Below are 18,216 nucleotides of genomic sequence, written 5' to 3' on the forward strand. Positions count from 1 at the left end.
TCTAAAGATGTTAGACAAGATTTCCCATGTCTTAGTCTGCAATTCTGTGATTGGTTAACTTCACCTAAGATGGCTATATTCCATTTTTTTAAATTGGAATATAGTTCATTTATAATGTTGTACTAGTTTCTGCTGTACATCAAAGTGAGTCAGTTATATGCAAACACATATCCACTCTTTTTAGATTCTATTTCCATATAGGTCATTGCAGAGTATTTAATATAATTCCATATGCTACACAATAAGTTCTTATTAGTTATCTATTTTATATATAATAGTACGTATATGTCGATCCCAGCCTCCCAATGTATTCCTTCCTCCCCTTTTCCCCTTGGTAACCATAAGGTTTATCAAAGTCTGTGATTCAATTCTGTTATGTAAATAGGTTCATTTGTACCACTTTTTTAGACTCCCCATATAAGTGATATGATATGATATTTGTTTTTCTCTGACTTACTTCACTCAATATGAAAATCTCTAGGGCCCATCTATGTCTCACAAATGGCATTAGTTCATTCTATTTTATGACTGAGTAGTATTCTATTGTGCATATGTACCACATATTTTTTATCTATTCCTTCATCAATGGACATTTAGGTTGCTTCCATGTCCTAGCTATTGTGAACGGTGCTGCTATGAACACAGGGGTGCATGTATCCTTTCAAATTATGGTTTTTTCCGGATATATGCCCAGGAGTGGGATTGTTGGATATGGTAGCTCTATTTTTTAGTTTTCTAGGGAATCTCCATACTGCTCTCCATAGTGGCTATACCAATTTATATTCCCACCAACAGTCCAGAGGTTTCCCTTTTCTGGAAGAGGAGGAATCTTTCTATATCAACTGCTTTTATTTGTGGAGTGGTATTGAGGGAAATAACACAAACTAACACACACCTCCTAGGACAACTGTTAACAGCATCTGCTCATGAAATAATCTATAAAATCAATCGGCTCCGTGCCTATTATGTCTTCAACACTGGACTAAATACTTTGGGGATGGGAGACACACGGAAAGACACTTGATCTTAAGGAACCTGATATACGGTGAAAGTACACAACAGTAAAGAACTGGAAACAAAAGTGTATTATAGGAGTTCTCTTGTGGCTAGGATTCTAGGTTTTCACTGCTGTGGCCCCAGTTTAATCTCTGGTTTGGAACTGAGATCCTTAAAGTCATATGGCATGGCCAAAAAAAACCAGAAGTGCACTATTAATATAAGGATTGTAAGTTCGCAAGAGAAGAAAAAGCAAAGACAACTAGATTCAAACCCTCTGAGGAAAGGTGGATCTACCTATAGATCCAGGTGGATCTCCCTGGATCTACCTATAGCAATCACCATCACAATAATGATGATGTCCAACACATGGACATCACCAGATGGTCGACACCAAAATCAGACTGATTATATTCTTTGCAGCCAAAGATGGAGAAGCTCTATACAGTCAGCAAAAACAAGACCAGGAGCTGACTGTGCCTCGGATCATGAACTCCTTATTGCCAAATTCAGACTGAAATTGAAGAAAGTGGAGAAAACCACTAGACCATTCAGGTATGACCTAAATCAAATCCTTTATGACTATGCAGTGGAAGTGAGAAATAGATTTAGAGAAATAGGATTAGATCTGACAGACAGAGTGCCTGATGAACTATGGATGGAGGTTTGTGACAGTGTACAGGAGACAGGCCACTACTGAGTTTTCCAAATTTGCTGGCATATTGAGTGCAGCACTTTCACAGCATCATCTTTCAGGATTTGAAAAAGCTCAACTGGAATTCCATCACCTCCACTAGCTTTGTTTGTAGTGATGTTTTCTAAGGCCTACTTGACTTCACATTCCAGGATATCTGGCTCTAGGTGAGTGATCACACCATCGTGATTATCTGGGTCATGAAGATCTTTTTTGTACAGTTCTTCTGTGTATTCTTGCCACCTCTTCTTAATATCTTCTGCTTCTGTGAGGTCCATACCATTTCTGTCCTTTATCGAGCCCATTTTTGCATGAAATGTTCCCTTGGTATCTCTGATTTTCTTGAAGAGATCTCTAGTCTTTCCCATTCTGTTGTTTTCCTCTATTTCTTTGCACTGGTCACTGAGGAAGGCTTTCTTATCTCTTCTTGCTATTCTTTGGAACTCTGCATCCAGATGCTCATATCTTTCCAGCAATACGTGAACCGTGAACTTCCAGATGTTCAAGCTGGTTTTAGAAAAAGCAGAGGAAGCAGAGACCAAATTGCCAACATCTGCTGGATCATCGAAAAAGCAAGAGAGTTCCAGAAAAACATCTATTTCTGCTTTACTGACTATGCCAAAGCCTTTGACTGTGTGGATCACAATAAACTGTGGAAATTCTTCAAGAGATGGGAATACCAGACCACCCGACCTGCCTCTTGAGAAACCTGTATGCAGGTCAGGAAGCAACAGTTAGAAATGGACATGGAACAACAGACTGGTTCCAAATAGGAAAAGGAGTATGTCAAGGCTGTATACTGTCACCCTGCTTTTTTAATTTATATGCAGAGTACATCATGAGAAATGCTGGACCGGAGGAAGCACAAGCTAGAATCAAGATTGCCAGGAGAAATATTAATAACCTCAGATATGCAGATGACACCACCGTTATGGCAGAAAGTGAAGAAGAACTAAAGAGCCTCTTGATGAAAGTGAAAGAGGAGAGTGAAAAAGTTGGCTTAAAGCTCAACATTCAGAAAAATAAAATCATGGCATCCGGTCCCATCACTTCATGGCAGATAGATGGGGAAACAGTGGAAACCGTGGCTGACTTTATTTTTCTGGGCTCCAAAACCACTGCAAATGGTGACTGCAGCCATGAAATTAAAAGACACTTACTCCTTGGAAGGAAAGTTATGACCAACCTAGACAGCATATTAAAAAGCAGAGACATTACTTTGCAAACAAAGGTCCATCTAGTCAAGGTTATGGTTTTTCTCGTGGTCATGTATGAATGTGAGAGTTGGACTATAAAGAAAGCTGAAAGCATAAGAATTGATGCTTTTGAACTGTGGTGTTGGAAAAGACTCTTGAGAGTCTCTTGGACTGGAAGGAGATCCAACCAGTCCATCCTAAAGGAGATCAGTCCTGGGTATTCATTGAAAGGACTGATTTTGAAGCTGAAACTCCAATACTTTGGCCACCTGATGCTAAGAGCTGACTCACTGGAAAAAACCCTGATGGTGGGAAAGATAGAGAGCAGGAGGAGAAGGGGACCTCAGAGGATGAGATGGTTGGATGGCATCATCTACTCGATGGACATGGGTTTGGGTGGACTCCGGGAGTTGGTGATGGACAGGGAGGCCTGGCATGCTGCGATTCATGGGGTCGCAAAGAGTCAGACACGACTGATCGACTGATCTCTGATCTCTCTTTCACTTTCATCAAGAGGCTCTTTAGTTCCTCTTCACTTTCTGCCATAAGGGTGGTGTCATCTGTATATCTGAGGTTACTGATATTTCTCCTGGCCATCATGATTCCACCTTGTGCTTCTTCCCACCCAACGTTTCTCATGATGTACTCTGCATATAAGTTAAAAAAGCAGGGTGACAGTATACAGCCTTGACGTACTCCTTTCCTGATTTGGAACCAGTTTTTTGTTCCATGTCCATTTCTAACTGTTGCTTCCTAACCTGCATACAGGTTTCTCAAGAGGCAGGTCAGGTGGTATGGTATTCCCATCTCTTGAAGAATCTCCACAGTTTGTTGTGATGCACACAGTCAAAGGCTTTGGCATAGTCAGTAAAGCAGAAGTAGATGTTTTACTGGATTGCTCTTGCTTTTTCAATGATCCAACAGATGTTGGAAATTTGATCTCTTGTTCCTCTGGCTTTTCTAAATCCAGCTTGAATATCTGGAAGTTCATGGTTCATGTACTGTTGAAGCCTGGCTTGGAGAATTTTGAGCATTACTTTACTAGCGTGTGAGATGAATGCAATTGTGCGGTAGTTTGAGCATACTTTGGCATTGCCTTTCTTTGGGATTGGAATGAAAACTGACCTTTTCCAGTCTTGTGGCCACTGCTGAGTTTGCCATATTTGCTGGCATATTGAGTGCAACACTTTCACAGCATCATCTTTTAAGATTTGAAAGAGCTCAACTGGAATTCCATCACCTCCACTAGCTTTGCTTGTAGTGATGCTTCCTAAGGCCCACTTGACTTCACATTCCAGGATGTCTGGCTCTAGGTGAGTGATCACACACAACTGTGATTATCTGGATCATGAAGATCTTCTTTGTATAGTTCTTCTGTGTATTCTTGCCACCTCTTCTTTATATCTTCTGCTTCTGTTATATCCATACCATTTCTGTCCTTTATTGAGCCCATCTTTGCATGAATTGTTCCCTTGGTATCTTTAATTTTCTTGAAGAGATCTCTAGTCTTTCCCATTCTATTGCTTTCCTCTATTTCTTTGCATTGATCACTGAGGAAGGCTTTTTATCTCCTGCTATTCTTTGGAACTCTGCATTCAAATAGGTATATCTTTCCTTTTCTCCTTTGCCTTTAGCTTCTCTTCTTTTCACAGCTATTTCTAAGGCCTATTCAGACAACCATTTTGCTTTTTTGCATTTCTTTTTCTTCGGGACGGTCTTGATCCCTGTCTCCTGTACAATGTCACATACCTCTGTCCATAGTTCATCAGGCACTCTGTCTATCAGATCTAATCCCTTGAATTTATTTCTCACTTCCACTGTAAAATCATAAGGGATTTGATTTAAGTCATACCTGAATGGTCCAGTGGGGAATGGTCCAGTAGGGAAACTAGTTTCTTCAATTTAAGTCTGAATTTTACAATAAGGGGTTCTTGATTATACCAGTCAAGCTCCTGTCTCCTTTGAAATCATAGCACTTATTACTAGCAGCCTGTGGGGTGATTACATGCTGTCTTGTGATGTCAATGGCATTATTAAATGTCTTCTGATATTAGTGTTTTTGATGTCTTGTGGTATTACTAAGATGTTGTTGCTATTGTTCAGTTGCTAAGTCATGCCCAACTCTTTGCAATACCATGGACTGTAGCACAGCAGGCTCCTCCCTCCTCCACTATCTCCCAGAGTTTACACAAATTCATGCCCAGTGAGTTAGTGATGCTATCTAACCATCTCAACCTCTGCCACCCCCTTCTTTTACCTTCAATCTTTCCCAGCATCAGGGTCTTTTCCAATGAGATGGCTCTTTCAATCAGGCAGCCAAAGTACTGGAGCTTCAGCAACAGTCCTTCCAGTGAATATTCAAGGTTAATTTCCCTTAGGATTGACTGGTTTGATTATCTTGAGTCCAAGACAAAAGTCTTCCCCAGCACCACAATTCAAAAGCATCAGTTTTTCAGCTCTCAGCCTTCTTTATGGTCTACCTCCCACATTCATACATGACTATGGATAGAAAAACCATAGCTTTGATTATATGGACCTTTGTCAGCAAAATTATGTCTCTGTTTTTTAATACACTATCTAGGTTTGTCATAGCTTTCCTTCCAAGGAGCAAGCATCTTTTAATTTCATGGCTGCAGTCATAGTCCACAGTGATTCTAGAGCCTGAGAAAATAAAATCTGTCACAGCTTCCACTTTTCTTCTATTTGCCATGAAGTGATGGGACTGGATGTCATGATCTTAGTTTTTTGAATTCTGAGTTTCAAGCCAGCTTTTTCACTCTCCTCTTTTACCCTCATCAAGAGGCTCTTTACTTCCTCTTCTGCCTTTAGCATAGTATCATCTACATATCTGAGGTTGATGACATTTCTCCTAGCAAGCTTGATTCCAGCTTGTGATTCATCCAGCCTGAGATTTTATATGATGTACTCTGCATGTAAGTTAAATAAATTACTAAGACAGCACCTATATTACCGTGTATCTTTTGCAGTATTGAGCGTTTCATATACTTTTATTGTGCCAGCTAACTCTAAACTCTTTTGTATTGCTCCTGGGGTCTTGGCTAATTCAAAAGTTTGAGTGTTTGTGAAGCTTTCATTCATTAGAAAAATGATCCAAATCAAATAAATACAGTTAACACTACTTGATTCTACCCTATTTAGAGACTCTTTTTGTGCCCAGTTTTGGACATAAAGGCAATCTGTGTGTGTTTGCAATCCCTTCAGCCCTTATACACTCATAGAATCATAGCTATCTTCTGAACAACCAAAGAAAAATTCTATCTGTTCCTTGAAAATTAAAAAACAACTAACTCAGTTAAAAAGTAGTTCCAGTTTGCAGATTTATTTTAAGTTTACAAATTTATAATATAAATAAATAGAAAGGAATTTGTTATATATAAATAGAAAGGAATAGACATAATATATATGTAAATTTTAAATAATAATAAAATGCATACTCTGAAGCCATTATCCACCATAGGAAATAAAACATGAAAGAGCAAATCTTTTATATCATCAAAAGTTTTAAGTAAATTAACTCTAAAATGATTATAAAACCTTAAGATGATAAAGGGGGTTTTAAGACTAAAAAAAGACACCAACTATTACAGTATTATATCGTGAGATCAGAAGGAGATTACGGGCTTCACTGGTGGCTCAGTGGTAAAGAATCTGACTGCCAATGCAGGAGACATGGGTTCAATCCCTGGTCTTGGAAGATCCTGCATGTCAGAGAGAAACTAAGCCTGTGTGCCTCAACTATTGAGCCTGTGTTCTAGAGCCTGGGAGCCACAATGACTAAGCCACAACTTTTGAAGCCCACGCACTCTAGAGCCCAACAAAAGAAGCCACCACAATGATAAGCCCACACACCTCAATCAGAGAGTAGCCCCTGCTCTCTGCAACTAGAGAAAAGCCAGTGCAGCAACAAAGACTCAGCATGGCCAAAAATAAATAAATAAATAATGACTTTTAAAAGGAGATTAGATAAATCTAGTCCTAATGATGGTATCAAATACTTCTGCAAAAGATTTTTTAAGTCTATTTTATGTCCCTTAAAGAATTGTAGTGTAAAGTGACTATATAGCCTGGATTTTTGGAATAATTACAATTTCACCCCATTTCCATAAACCAATGGCTTTTTGGAAATTACAATATTTTGTTATTCAAGCTACTCTACATCTTCCAATGTACCTCTTCTATCAAGAAATAAAGATTCTTGTTGGGGTCATGCGATCTATGCTGGTGTGGGTAAATAATCAGCATTCAGTTCAATTCAGTTCAGTCGCTCAGTCGTGTGCGACTCTTTGTGACCCCATGAATCACAGCACGCCAGGCCTCCCTGTCCATCAACAACTCCCGGAGTTCACTCAAACTCATGTCCATCAAGTCAGTGATGCCATCCAGCCATCTCATCCTCTGTCGTCCCCTTCTCCTCCTGCCCCCAATCCCTCCCAGCATCAGAGTCTTTTCCAATGAGTCAACTCTTCGCATGAGGTGGCCAAAGTACAGGAGTTTCAGCTTTAGCATCTCTGGAGTTATTTCTCCACTGATCTCCAGTAGCATATTGGGCACCTACTGACCTGGGGAGTCCCTCTTTCAGTATCCTATCATTTTGCCTTTTCATACTGTTCATGGGGTTCTCAAGGCAAGAATACTGAAGTGGTTTGCCATTCCCTTCTCCAGTGGACCACATTCTGTCAGCATAGATAAAATGAAAAGAACAAAAGCATCAGCTTACAGATTTAGAAGATTCTGACTCTAGTTGCTATTGAATTACTGGCTTTCATGAAGTGAGCATTAGACTTTCAGGTAGCTAATGCAGAGGGAAATATAACCAATATTAAGATCCACAGTATCTATGAGGAAAAACTAAACCAGTTGCACAGGAGAAGCCCAATTATTCCTGATTCTAAGAACTGAGATGTATTTCTCTACTAAGTCTTCACAGAGATAATATGATCATTTACATCCCTTCCTTATAGTAAACACAGCAATGTGTTTCAAAGGGTTTTGTTTTCAATTGAGTTACAAGTGATGTAGAATATTATATAAGTTACATGGCAACCCACTCCAGTATTCTTGCCTGGAGAATCCCATGGCCAGAGGAGCCTAGAAGGCTACAGTCTATGGGGTCACAAGAGCTGGATACAACTTAGCGACTAAACTACTACAGGTGTACAATACAGTGACTCACAATTTTTAAAGCTTATACTCCATTAATAGTTATTGTAAACATTGACTACAGTCTTTGTATTGTACTATATAGCCTTATAGTTTATTTTATACATAATAGCTTGTATCTCTTAATTCCCTATTATTATATTGCCCCTTCCCCCTTCCCTCTCCTCACTGGCAATCACTAGTTTGGTCTCTATATTTGTGAGTCTGCCTCCTTTTTGTTATATTCACTGCTGCTGCTGCTGCTAAGTCGCATCAGTCGTGTCCGACTCTGTGCGACCCCATAGACGGCAGCCCACCAGGCTCCCCCGTCCCTGGGATTCTCCAGGCAAGAACACTGGAGTGGGTTGCCATTTCCTTCTCCAATGCATGAAAGTGAAAGTAAAGTTGCTCAGTTGTGTCTGACTCTTAGCAACCCCATGGACTGCAGCCTACCAGGCTCCTCCATCCCTGGGATTCTCCAGGCAAGAACACTGGAGTGGGTTGCCATTTCCTTCTCCAATGCATGAAAGTGAAAAGTGAAAGTGAAGTTGCTCAGTCGTGTCTGACTCTTAGCGACCCCATGGACTGCAGCCTACCAGGCTCCTCCGTCCTTGGGATTCTCCAGGCAAGAGTACTGGAGTGGGGTGCCATCGCCTTCTAGTTTTCTGTAATAAATTCCACATATAAGTGACACCATACAGTATTTGTCTTTCTCTGTCTGAACTTTATTCACTTAGCACAATACCCTCCAAGTCCATCCGTGTTGTTGCAAATGGCAAAATTTCATTCCTTTTTTGGCTGAGTGTTCCAGGAAATGGCAACCCACTCCAGTATTCTTGCCTGGAAAATCCCATGGACGGAGGAGCCTGGTAGGCTACAGTCAGTCCGTGGGGTCGCAAAGAGTCAGACACGACTGAGCAACTTCACTTTCACGTTCACTTTCATTCCATGTATATATATCATTATCCATTCATCCATTGATGGACACTTTGATTGCTTACATATCTTGGCAACTGTTGTTTTTGTTTTTTCCAAATACCTACCCAGCAGTGGATATTCCTAAGTCATATGGTAGTTCTGTTTTTAGTTTTTTGAGGAATCTCCATACTATTTTCCATAGTATACCCTACCAACAAGGTATAAAGATTCCCTTTTCTCCACATCCTTGCCAACATTTGTTATTTGGGTTCTTTTGATGATAGCCATCCTGACAGGTATGAAATGATACCTCATTGTGGTTTTGATTTGCATTGCCTGATGATTAGCAACATTGAGCATCTTTTCATGTGCCTGTGTTTCCTCTTTGGAAAAATATCTATTCAGGTCTTCTGCTAATTTTTTAATCGAGTTGTTTTATTGATGAGCTGTATGAGCTTCTTATATATTTTGAATATTAACCCCTCATCAGTCATATCATTTGCAAACATTTTCTCCCATTTAGTAGGTTGTCTTTTTGTTTCATCAACCATTTTCTTTGCTGTGCGAAAGCTTTTAAGTATAATTAGGTTCAATGGATTTTTTATCATAACAAATATGCTGAGGACTTCAAACCAAAATGCAAATTCAGAGATACAAATATATGCCCTCTGAAATGACATTTTTGGGAAATAAGTCAGCAGTTCTTCTGGGTACAGGCATCATAACTTCATAAAGGCAAACATCTGGAATTTTTACACTGCAGATATTAAAATAGTTCCATCCTTAGTCAAGAATTCAGATGTTTTGGATAGATCTGCTATTTGTAATTAATTTGCTGGTCCTAGTATGAATATAATATACTTGAACTACATTTCATTAAATTCCCAGCAGATTTAGATAGAATTTCTTTTTTCCCTTTCTTATAGGTAAGTACCCAGAGAAGTGAGAAAACGTTTTTTCTCTGGGATTATGCTTGGCATATGTGACAGAAATGTCAGAGTAAGTACAAAATGTGAATGTGCATTTGTCATGTATGACTATAGGGGGAATTCTACTTTTAAAAAAATATACCAATCTATTTATCAACTTTCCAAAGTGCAATCTGATTATTTGCTTTGGAAGTTTTTTCTTCTGCAATGTAAGTGTTCAGTAAGAGCCCACTGATTATGGGCTGGAGGAAAAGACAAAGGAAATCTAAACCAAAACGACTAGGAGCCATAATCTACTAATACTTGCTCAAAGAGAAAACACTTGAATTATTATGCAAACCAAAAGAAAAATAAGAATTCAAGGTAAAAATGTCATAAATTTAGTATATACTCATGTATTCAGTGAGGCATTTGTATCAAAGCCAGCTCTAATCTTTCTTTAACTGGATTGTGTTCGGTTTTGTTTCCCCTACAGAATAAAGAAGAAAACCACTAGAGTGTCTCTGACCATCAGTCCCCCCGTTAATGAAGCCTCTAACACCAGATCAAGTTATTCTACCTTAGTTCAACCACTGTGTATTGAGCCCCAGAGGGTAGGTTCAACTTTAAAAGCTTTCTGAGGGCTTTCAGTAATGGAGACACAGTCCCAGAGAGGAAGGAATCAATGCAATTTCTTGAAAAGTATACACAGGGAAAGCTTCCAGCTGCATGACCTCAGAAGGAACAAGAAAGAAATCTATGGGTCTCAGAAATAACTCCATGGTAGTTCTGTGGGTTGGCCATTTGTCTGTGTGCCAGACCATAAGGGACAGTTGGTTTCTAGGAGCTCAGTCCCATAATAGAATATTCCAACTATCCAAGGAATGAATTCCCTTGTAATTAAAAAAGGAGAGGGGGTTGTTTTTCAAAAACCTAAAAGATACAAGAACAACTGTAAGGAGGAAGGAAAAAATCTAGTGAGTAAAATTTAGAAGTTATTTAAACCTTTAATGTACAGTCTCTAAATAATCACCAATACTCATTTCTCAAATGTAATCACCTAGTGTTGTATTTTACCATCTCAACTAATGGAATGCTGTAGGAGAGAGGAAAAATGGGTGGCATTGGAGCAGATATCCAAACTGACATTTAATTTAGGAATATCACCCCTTTCATAAAGTAAATTTATAGTGTGGGTGGTAACAGCTAGCCCATGGCCACCATTCAACTAAGGTTTCAGAGCCTTGACAACATGGATGACAGTGTCTCTTCTGTTTCTTAACCAGATGCAGAGTCCCTGCAGCAGCCTGTTGGGATCCACTTGTGCTGTAGCCCCTGTGTTTACCAAGGTAATCTATGCACAGTGCATAATGGAGTTTAGATTTTATAGACAAATTGTAGGGTTTGTCAAAGGTATAAGAAGAAGAAAAGAGAAAACTAGAAAGGACCTCAGGGATTACAATTCTTTATATATGAGAAAACTGAGTCCCAGAAAACATGAAATTATTGTTCAGTGTCACAGGGCAATTCATGGTTCATCCTATGCTCTTTAGACTTTTGCTCTATGTCAATCCTCCAGCTCTGGAAGGCAGTTCTTAGATGGTTCTCTCCAAGCAGACAATGCTCTGCCTGACCTCAAGGTTCAATTCATCACATTCTCTTAACTGGCCACAAGATGCCCTTCTGAAGAAGTCAACAAGCAAAACCATATCTATTTCTGGCTTGGGTCACAGTCAGAGATCAGGATTTAGATGCCTCCTCTATCATTCACTGGAAACAGCAGGATTCAATCAGCTAAGTCAAACCAAGCTAAGGTTGCTATCTTCTGCAGGCCGTCTCCCAGTTTTCAAACCTAACAGAACTGGAACTATTGCCACTGCTGGCCTAAGGTATGAGAAGTACAGCTGGAACTTACCCAGATACAGGATGGGAGACATAGGAAACAATGTCATTATGAATAAGGAGCAGTGCTATCAATTCTGGAAGCCCACTTTCAGCAGATGCTATTAGGCACAAGTCTTCTCTCCTGCTGCATTCCTTCTTATAATATGCAGCCCTGGACATCAGGCTCAAGGGCTGGGCTGGTGATCATTATGTCTTACCTAGGTCTCACCAGGCAGAAGGACCTCAGGTCCTCTCTCTTTGGTCTGAGGGCCAAGTTATAACCTGAAATGTGATTCCAGATTCCAGAGGACCCTGGAGCTGAGAACAGGAGAGGAGGGAGATTAGGACTTAAGGAGTAAACTTACCACAAATGCCACTTGTTCATGTATGAATTGTGAGACTGTACTAGCTGTTGTTAATAAATACTTTTTATATATCAATATAACTCTTCATTCTTTAAAGAAAGTTTTCAGATTATGTCTCTGAAATGAGCCTCAAAACCTCAAGTATGCTGAGCATTTTGCTACCCCTATTTCACAGAAAAAGAACAGGAGTTCCACAAAGGTTAAAGTCTTCCAAGTTCCTATGATGAGCTTCAACCCTCTAGTGGAAAAGTTGTGATTTTGGCCCAATTCCTCTAAGTCATGATTCAGAATCATTAACAAATTACAATACTTCCCATGCTGCTCAACCAGTAATAAAGATTAAATCTGTACCTTCATAGGTACTAAATAAAAAAATAACACAAAAAAGTGAAGACCTCTCAACTAATCGGTTTTCTATTTTGAAAAGTGGTTCTTGGGGGAAAAGAATAAAAGCTTTCTCATTAAACACAACTCCATGAAATTGAGATAAAGACATACAGCTGACTATAAAGCACAAAAGATACCCAGCAAGCTCCTTATTTTGATTAAGGTATAATCAGTTGTCAATAATCATGATGAAAATCATGCACACTTACTGCAACTGACACCCCAAATCACAGTATATGGTGAAACAATTTCTTCCATTCTGTGAATTCTGTGTTTGTTCTTCAGCATCTTCAAGATATCTCTACAACCAGAGGTCAGTTTGTCGTGTTTGAATGCCGAGTCCAGGCCACAGCCGCAGTTCAAGTTCATTGGTACAGAGAGAAAGAGCAGATAGCCGACTCAGATGACTTCCGAATTCTGAGAAAAAGTACAGTGATAAGCTTTATAATTTACTTTTTATTCCAATTTACCTTGAAATCTAATTCATGTTTTAACGTTTAATAACTGATTTGTTACAGGTTCAGAGATTGCTACTGCTAAACAATTACTTAAATACAAATAATTCCTCAACATAAACAACCAAAAAAGAAAAGACAGCTGCTTTGTTCTGATGAAATAATAGTTTTAATAGCTGTAAAAAAGACTAGTCTGTTTTCACAGATTAATCTTAATTATTTTCCCAATGAGTTCTTGGCATACAAACAAGAAAATAAATGTGAGAATAAACATACTTTTTAAAGAGTAACACAAATGAAAACTGATGCATAGCTTTCTAAAACTTTACAGTTTAAGTTTCCTGTGCATACATGCTAAGTCACTCCAGTCATGTCCGACATGCTAAACACTGAGTTCATAAACAATTTCTAATTTAATCCTCACATCAGTATTTTGAGGTATGTGTTATCATCTCCATTTTATAAGCAAGAAAACTGAAATTAGAAATGCTAAACACCTTGCCAAAGGTCACAAGGCTAGTAAGTGCTATAGTCAAGTTTCAAGCCAAAGATATTTCTTACACTAAGTGAAGAAAATATACTCTCTTAAATATTAATTCAAAACAACTGAACATTTGCACATCACATTTAGGAAGAAACACCTCTATTATGCCACATGGTATTTCTTTTAAAAGTCACATTTATTGCATTTTTTGAAAGTAATAAAATTTATTACAATAAATATAAAAAATATATAAAATCTAGAAGAAACGTAAAGTTACATTCTTACCACCCAGAGAAAACTATTATTAATCTTTTGTGTATTTTTCTGCAGTAATACTACAGTATTTCTGTAATATTCAACTTTAATTAGAGAGAGTAAAAGAAAAGGATTTTCTTGGGAGAAAAAGGCCACCTCAGGATTAATGTTTCAGCAACAGTTTACATTCAGAGAAGAGATACAGCTGTTCCTATCTCATATTAAAGATGAATAATTAAGGCCCAGAGAAGTAATTTTCACAAAGTCACAGAGCAAGCTAGTTGTAGAACAGGACTGAAATACGGTTTTTCCAGCTCTAGCATCCTGCCAAGTATTCATTCCATACCTTTTCTGAGTTTCTACACAATTTACGGTCTGTGATGCAAGATTTCAGTCAATGTTGTACTTGTTTCAAGTTATTTCTTGCATACACATGGCACCTTCTCTCAACTAAACTGCCATCATTTAAATTTTCTATTCTCTTGTTTTTTCTTTCAGAAACTTGTTTATCATCTATTCCTGGTAAGCACAATTTTTCAACATCTTGATAATAAATAATTAAACCAAATAAGCATCAGAAGACTTTGTCTCCTAAACTACTTTTGCCTTCAGAAACAGTTTTGAGGCTACCTTATGCCAACTCTTCTACAATGGAAGAAGCAAGAATACTGGGATTTATCAGTATATTTGCTCATTTATTCATTCATTCAACATTTACTAGATACAGGCAATGGCCAGGTTCCATTCGTGGCACTGAGGAATCCCTGACCTCACAGGGCATGAATTCTTCCTCTAATTCCATTTGATGTCCTCTTATTCCATGTGTCTCATGAGCAACACACAGAGGCAGAAAGAAGGTGTCCTGACATCAAACATCTAAATTGTTGGCTGTCCAAGAAGTACATGCGATGGCCACCACACAGTGGCCATCACTATCCTACCATCAAGCCTAGTTACCACGGCAATAACAACATTTAGGTCAGTTCAGAAAATCATCCTTATAGGACCTTTATGCTAAGCACTAAAGTTACAGAAATCTAGAATTCAAGAGGTAAAGTGTAATCCCTGCTTTTAAGAAGCTGATAGTCTAGTAGAGAAAACAGATGTGTCTAAGAAGTAGGTGTTAGGGACCACGCTGGGGTTACTTCAGGTTGCATTGTTAGGATTTATCTTCATGAGCCCACTCAAAGATAAAAATCTAATCAGAGGGATTATTTTTTTAATCTCAGGAATACACTACTTATTCCCAATACCTACTCTCCCTGATATCCTCCCACACTGTTTGTTAATTTGGGGCACCTAAATACTCGGCTCAAGTTGAATCTCTCCCCTTTCCAGAGGAAGTGTGCACCTTAATTATCACAGAAGCATTTCCTGAAGATTCTGGAGACTTCAAGTGCATTGCAGAAAATGAGGCTGGGACTGCAGTCTCCACAGCAAGACTCTTTGTTTCTCCAGGTAATTACTCCCCAGGATCACCCTGCTCAAATTCAGCCCTGAGCCAAGAGGAAGACTCTCTCTGTTTCTATCTGAACTTTGGTGACTAATTCTATTTTTCAGAAGTGGAGAAATCAGAGGGTTCTCAAAAGTCACCCACAAGAAAATTTCCTCCAAAACTGGTCTCCTCTCCCTGGAGCAGTGACAGCCACACAAAGGATAAAAATCCAGACAATACTCCAATAAACCTTATGCAAACTATTCCTGAAACAGCCAGTCACAATGAACATGAGATCCAGGTTCCAAAGGAGGAGTTCTGCACCATCAATGAAAATTCTTCTGAGCTACAACCACAATGGTAAGGGCAGACAGACCTAACATTCACACATCCAACAAACGTTTTTGGCTCTATATAAAGAACAGTGAACATGACAAAGCTCCTGCCCTCGGCAAGCTTGCATGGATGAATCACTTTACCTCTGCCATTTCTCCACCATGCATTTCACCAAGGCTGAAACAGTAAGTCATGTAAGTTTTAGAAATACTAAGAAATAATAAGTCTTAGATACATATTTAAGGGTTTGCTACAGAGACTTGTTGGGGAAAAAACAACAACAACACTGAAATGGCAAAAGTTTCTGAAGAATGGAGTCTTTTCCCAAATTAGAATTCAATGTCCTATCTCAATACAAACAGGTAAAACATTTTGTGATACAGATTTCTACATGGTTAGTCTTAGAATTGGAGAAGGCAATGGCAAGCCACTCCAGTACTCTTGCCTAGAAAATCCCATGGACGGAGGAGCCTGGTTAGGCTCAAGTCAAGTCACTACGAGTCGGACACGACTGAGTGACTTCAGTTTCACTTTTCACTTTCATGCACTGGAGAAGGAAATGACAACCCACTCCAGTGTTCTTGCCTGGAGAATCCCAGGGACGGGGAAGCCTGGTGGGCTGCCATCTATGGGGTCACACAGAGTCGACTGAAGCAACTTAGCAGCAGCAGCAGCAGCAGTCTTAGAATACAGACACAATTGTCCTTGCATATAAAGGACAAAAGTATAAATAGAAAGATATATCAGTACGTGAACTTTCCAAGCAGCCTGTACGTTTAAAACAGCAGATGCATGTTGATGTATGGCAAAACCAATACAATAGTGTAAAGTAAAAAAATAAATAATAAAAAATAAAATAATAAACAATAAAAAGTTAAAAAAGTTAAAAATAAAACAACACAATCCATCACCATCCCCAGCCCCCAAACACAAACACCAAACCAAAATACTGATTTTTTAAAAACCTAAAAATTGATACTTAAAAGTCATTGGAAACTAACAGACCTGAAACAATGTGTGAAACACATAGTAAGAATTCAATAAATAGGAGCTATTACTTCACTGCATTGTCTTTATATCAAGGTCAGTGTTATCTCCAGCAACAGCCTACAACTGTGAATTCTCAGTTGGTCTCCTGGAATCCCCTTAGCTTAATGGGATCACTAGTCGTCTGGGCAGTAGCTACCCCTATAAATAGATTCCTCACGGTATCAAGGAAGAATAGGTGTGTGGAAAAATAAATAAGACCGCAATTTATTCAACAAACATTTGTTAAGCACACTGTATGTGTTTGTCAGTTTCTGTGCCTTGGTAAAATGGACAATACTCACATCCACAGTTTTTCTCCATAAGTACCTGTGTTTATCAGTGAGCCTTTAGGACTTAAAAAGGCCTTGAATTTACTATTAGTATCTTTCATTTAAGACTACTATCTTTTTCATTAATAAAATCATTTGTGGGGAAAATTATCAGGTAAAAGTTCCATGAATGTTAGCAGGTTTTTACTGAATGTCTACCAAGAGCTATACTCTCCTAGACAAGATAAATAAGTAATAAAGAGTTCCTTCTTCAGAAAAAAACCTAGTTGAAGAGATACATTATACCACAAAATAGTCCACTGTAGGATTTCCTGTTTCATTTGAGTCTCTGCAACACTGATTTAGTAAAATAGATACTATCATTGTTTTTCACTTAATTATTAAAGTTCAGAGATATGCAGTAGAGTGAGTACTTACACTCAGGTCTCCAAAATCGATAATAAAAAGGTTAATGTGTCTAGAAAGCTGCAGAGCATTAACCAAATTAATACTATCATTTGTACTGTCTGACTCCAAATCCAGTGGAGTATCCATCATTATTTCTTGAGAAGAATAAGACTGAGTCCACTGCTCCAAGGCGATTCCCTTTTGCTATATGTCTATGCAGAACTTCAAAAATCACAGTGATTAATGCATAACCTGAAAATCAATAAAACATTCTTCATTCTTTTGTCCTTTCATCTTCAATATGACATTTTCCTTCTCAGTTGATATAGCTGAGAAGGATAGAAATTAGCCTCATCACACACATCTGACCTCTGAAGAAGGTCAGAAGTTTAAAGTACCATTTTTACAATCACATATATACTTCGCATTTTAAAAAACAAGAGATTAATGAGTGACAGTTAAACAGCTACCCACGGGTGATGAGACAAGGAATTTCCTGGACATGTAGCAGGAAATATTTCAGTAGGAAACACCTGCAACAGTAGGAAGTTACATACATCTTGTGAGGTATTAGAATGATTTACTAGAGGCCCTTACTGATAATTTAGAGACAGAAATGGGAAAGTTGTCTTTAGTGGGTAAGCTGTAATATGGTTCACCCACCAGACATCTTAATTCTTTCAGTTTTAGGATGATTTTTCTCAAATAAGCATCAAATCATTCAAACAGCCATATTTGTGAGAAAACATAAAACACCATTTAAAAAAGCACACCAAATATCAAAAGGCAGAAAAACAGATTCATGGTAAATTACTGAATATAGACCCTTAACTTTTGAGAATGGTGTTATAAAACACCTTATCTACCTTTCCAAAACCATCTCTTGATCCCCTAATTGTAGCAAGAACCTTAGTCTCAATGTACCGTGGAGCTACCACACTGTAATGAGAGTTTCTCTTACAAAGGTCAAGGGAAAAGAAGAGGAAAAGTGTAAATGATAAAGAATAAATAAAAACTAAAATTCTTCCTCAACTATG

General features: G+C 38.4%; 1 protein-coding gene and 1 long non-coding RNA gene across 2 annotated transcripts in view; one reads left to right on the forward strand and one right to left on the reverse strand.

Annotated features, from left to right (window-relative positions):
* The window catches only part of LOC109562050 (palladin-like), a 43,032-nt gene extending 27,046 nt beyond the window's left edge, over positions 1 to 15,986 (forward strand). Inside the window, exons 2-8 of the mRNA XM_070793636.1 lie at positions 9,891 to 9,963; positions 10,369 to 10,486; positions 11,159 to 11,221; positions 12,794 to 12,935; positions 14,201 to 14,224; positions 15,041 to 15,160; positions 15,263 to 15,986. Coding sequence (XP_070649737.1) covers positions 9,956 to 9,963; positions 10,369 to 10,486; positions 11,159 to 11,221; positions 12,794 to 12,935; positions 14,201 to 14,224; positions 15,041 to 15,160; positions 15,263 to 15,501 — 714 coding nt within the window. The 5' untranslated portion in view covers positions 9,891 to 9,955 and the 3' untranslated portion in view covers positions 15,502 to 15,986. The remainder of the gene's footprint in view (positions 1 to 9,890; positions 9,964 to 10,368; positions 10,487 to 11,158; positions 11,222 to 12,793; positions 12,936 to 14,200; positions 14,225 to 15,040; positions 15,161 to 15,262) is intronic.
* LOC139184171 (uncharacterized) overlaps positions 10,480 to 18,216 on the reverse strand; it is a 28,508-nt gene continuing 20,771 nt past the window's right edge. The window contains exons 2-3 of the long non-coding RNA XR_011567698.1: positions 12,718 to 12,925; positions 10,480 to 12,074 (exon numbers count right to left, since the gene is read on the reverse strand). This is a non-coding gene — a long non-coding RNA (uncharacterized lncRNA). The remainder of the gene's footprint in view (positions 12,075 to 12,717; positions 12,926 to 18,216) is intronic.

This window comes from Bos indicus, chromosome 7 (assembly GCF_029378745.1).
Source record: "Bos indicus isolate NIAB-ARS_2022 breed Sahiwal x Tharparkar chromosome 7, NIAB-ARS_B.indTharparkar_mat_pri_1.0, whole genome shotgun sequence".
Lineage (NCBI taxonomy): Eukaryota > Metazoa > Chordata > Mammalia > Artiodactyla > Bovidae > Bos > Bos indicus.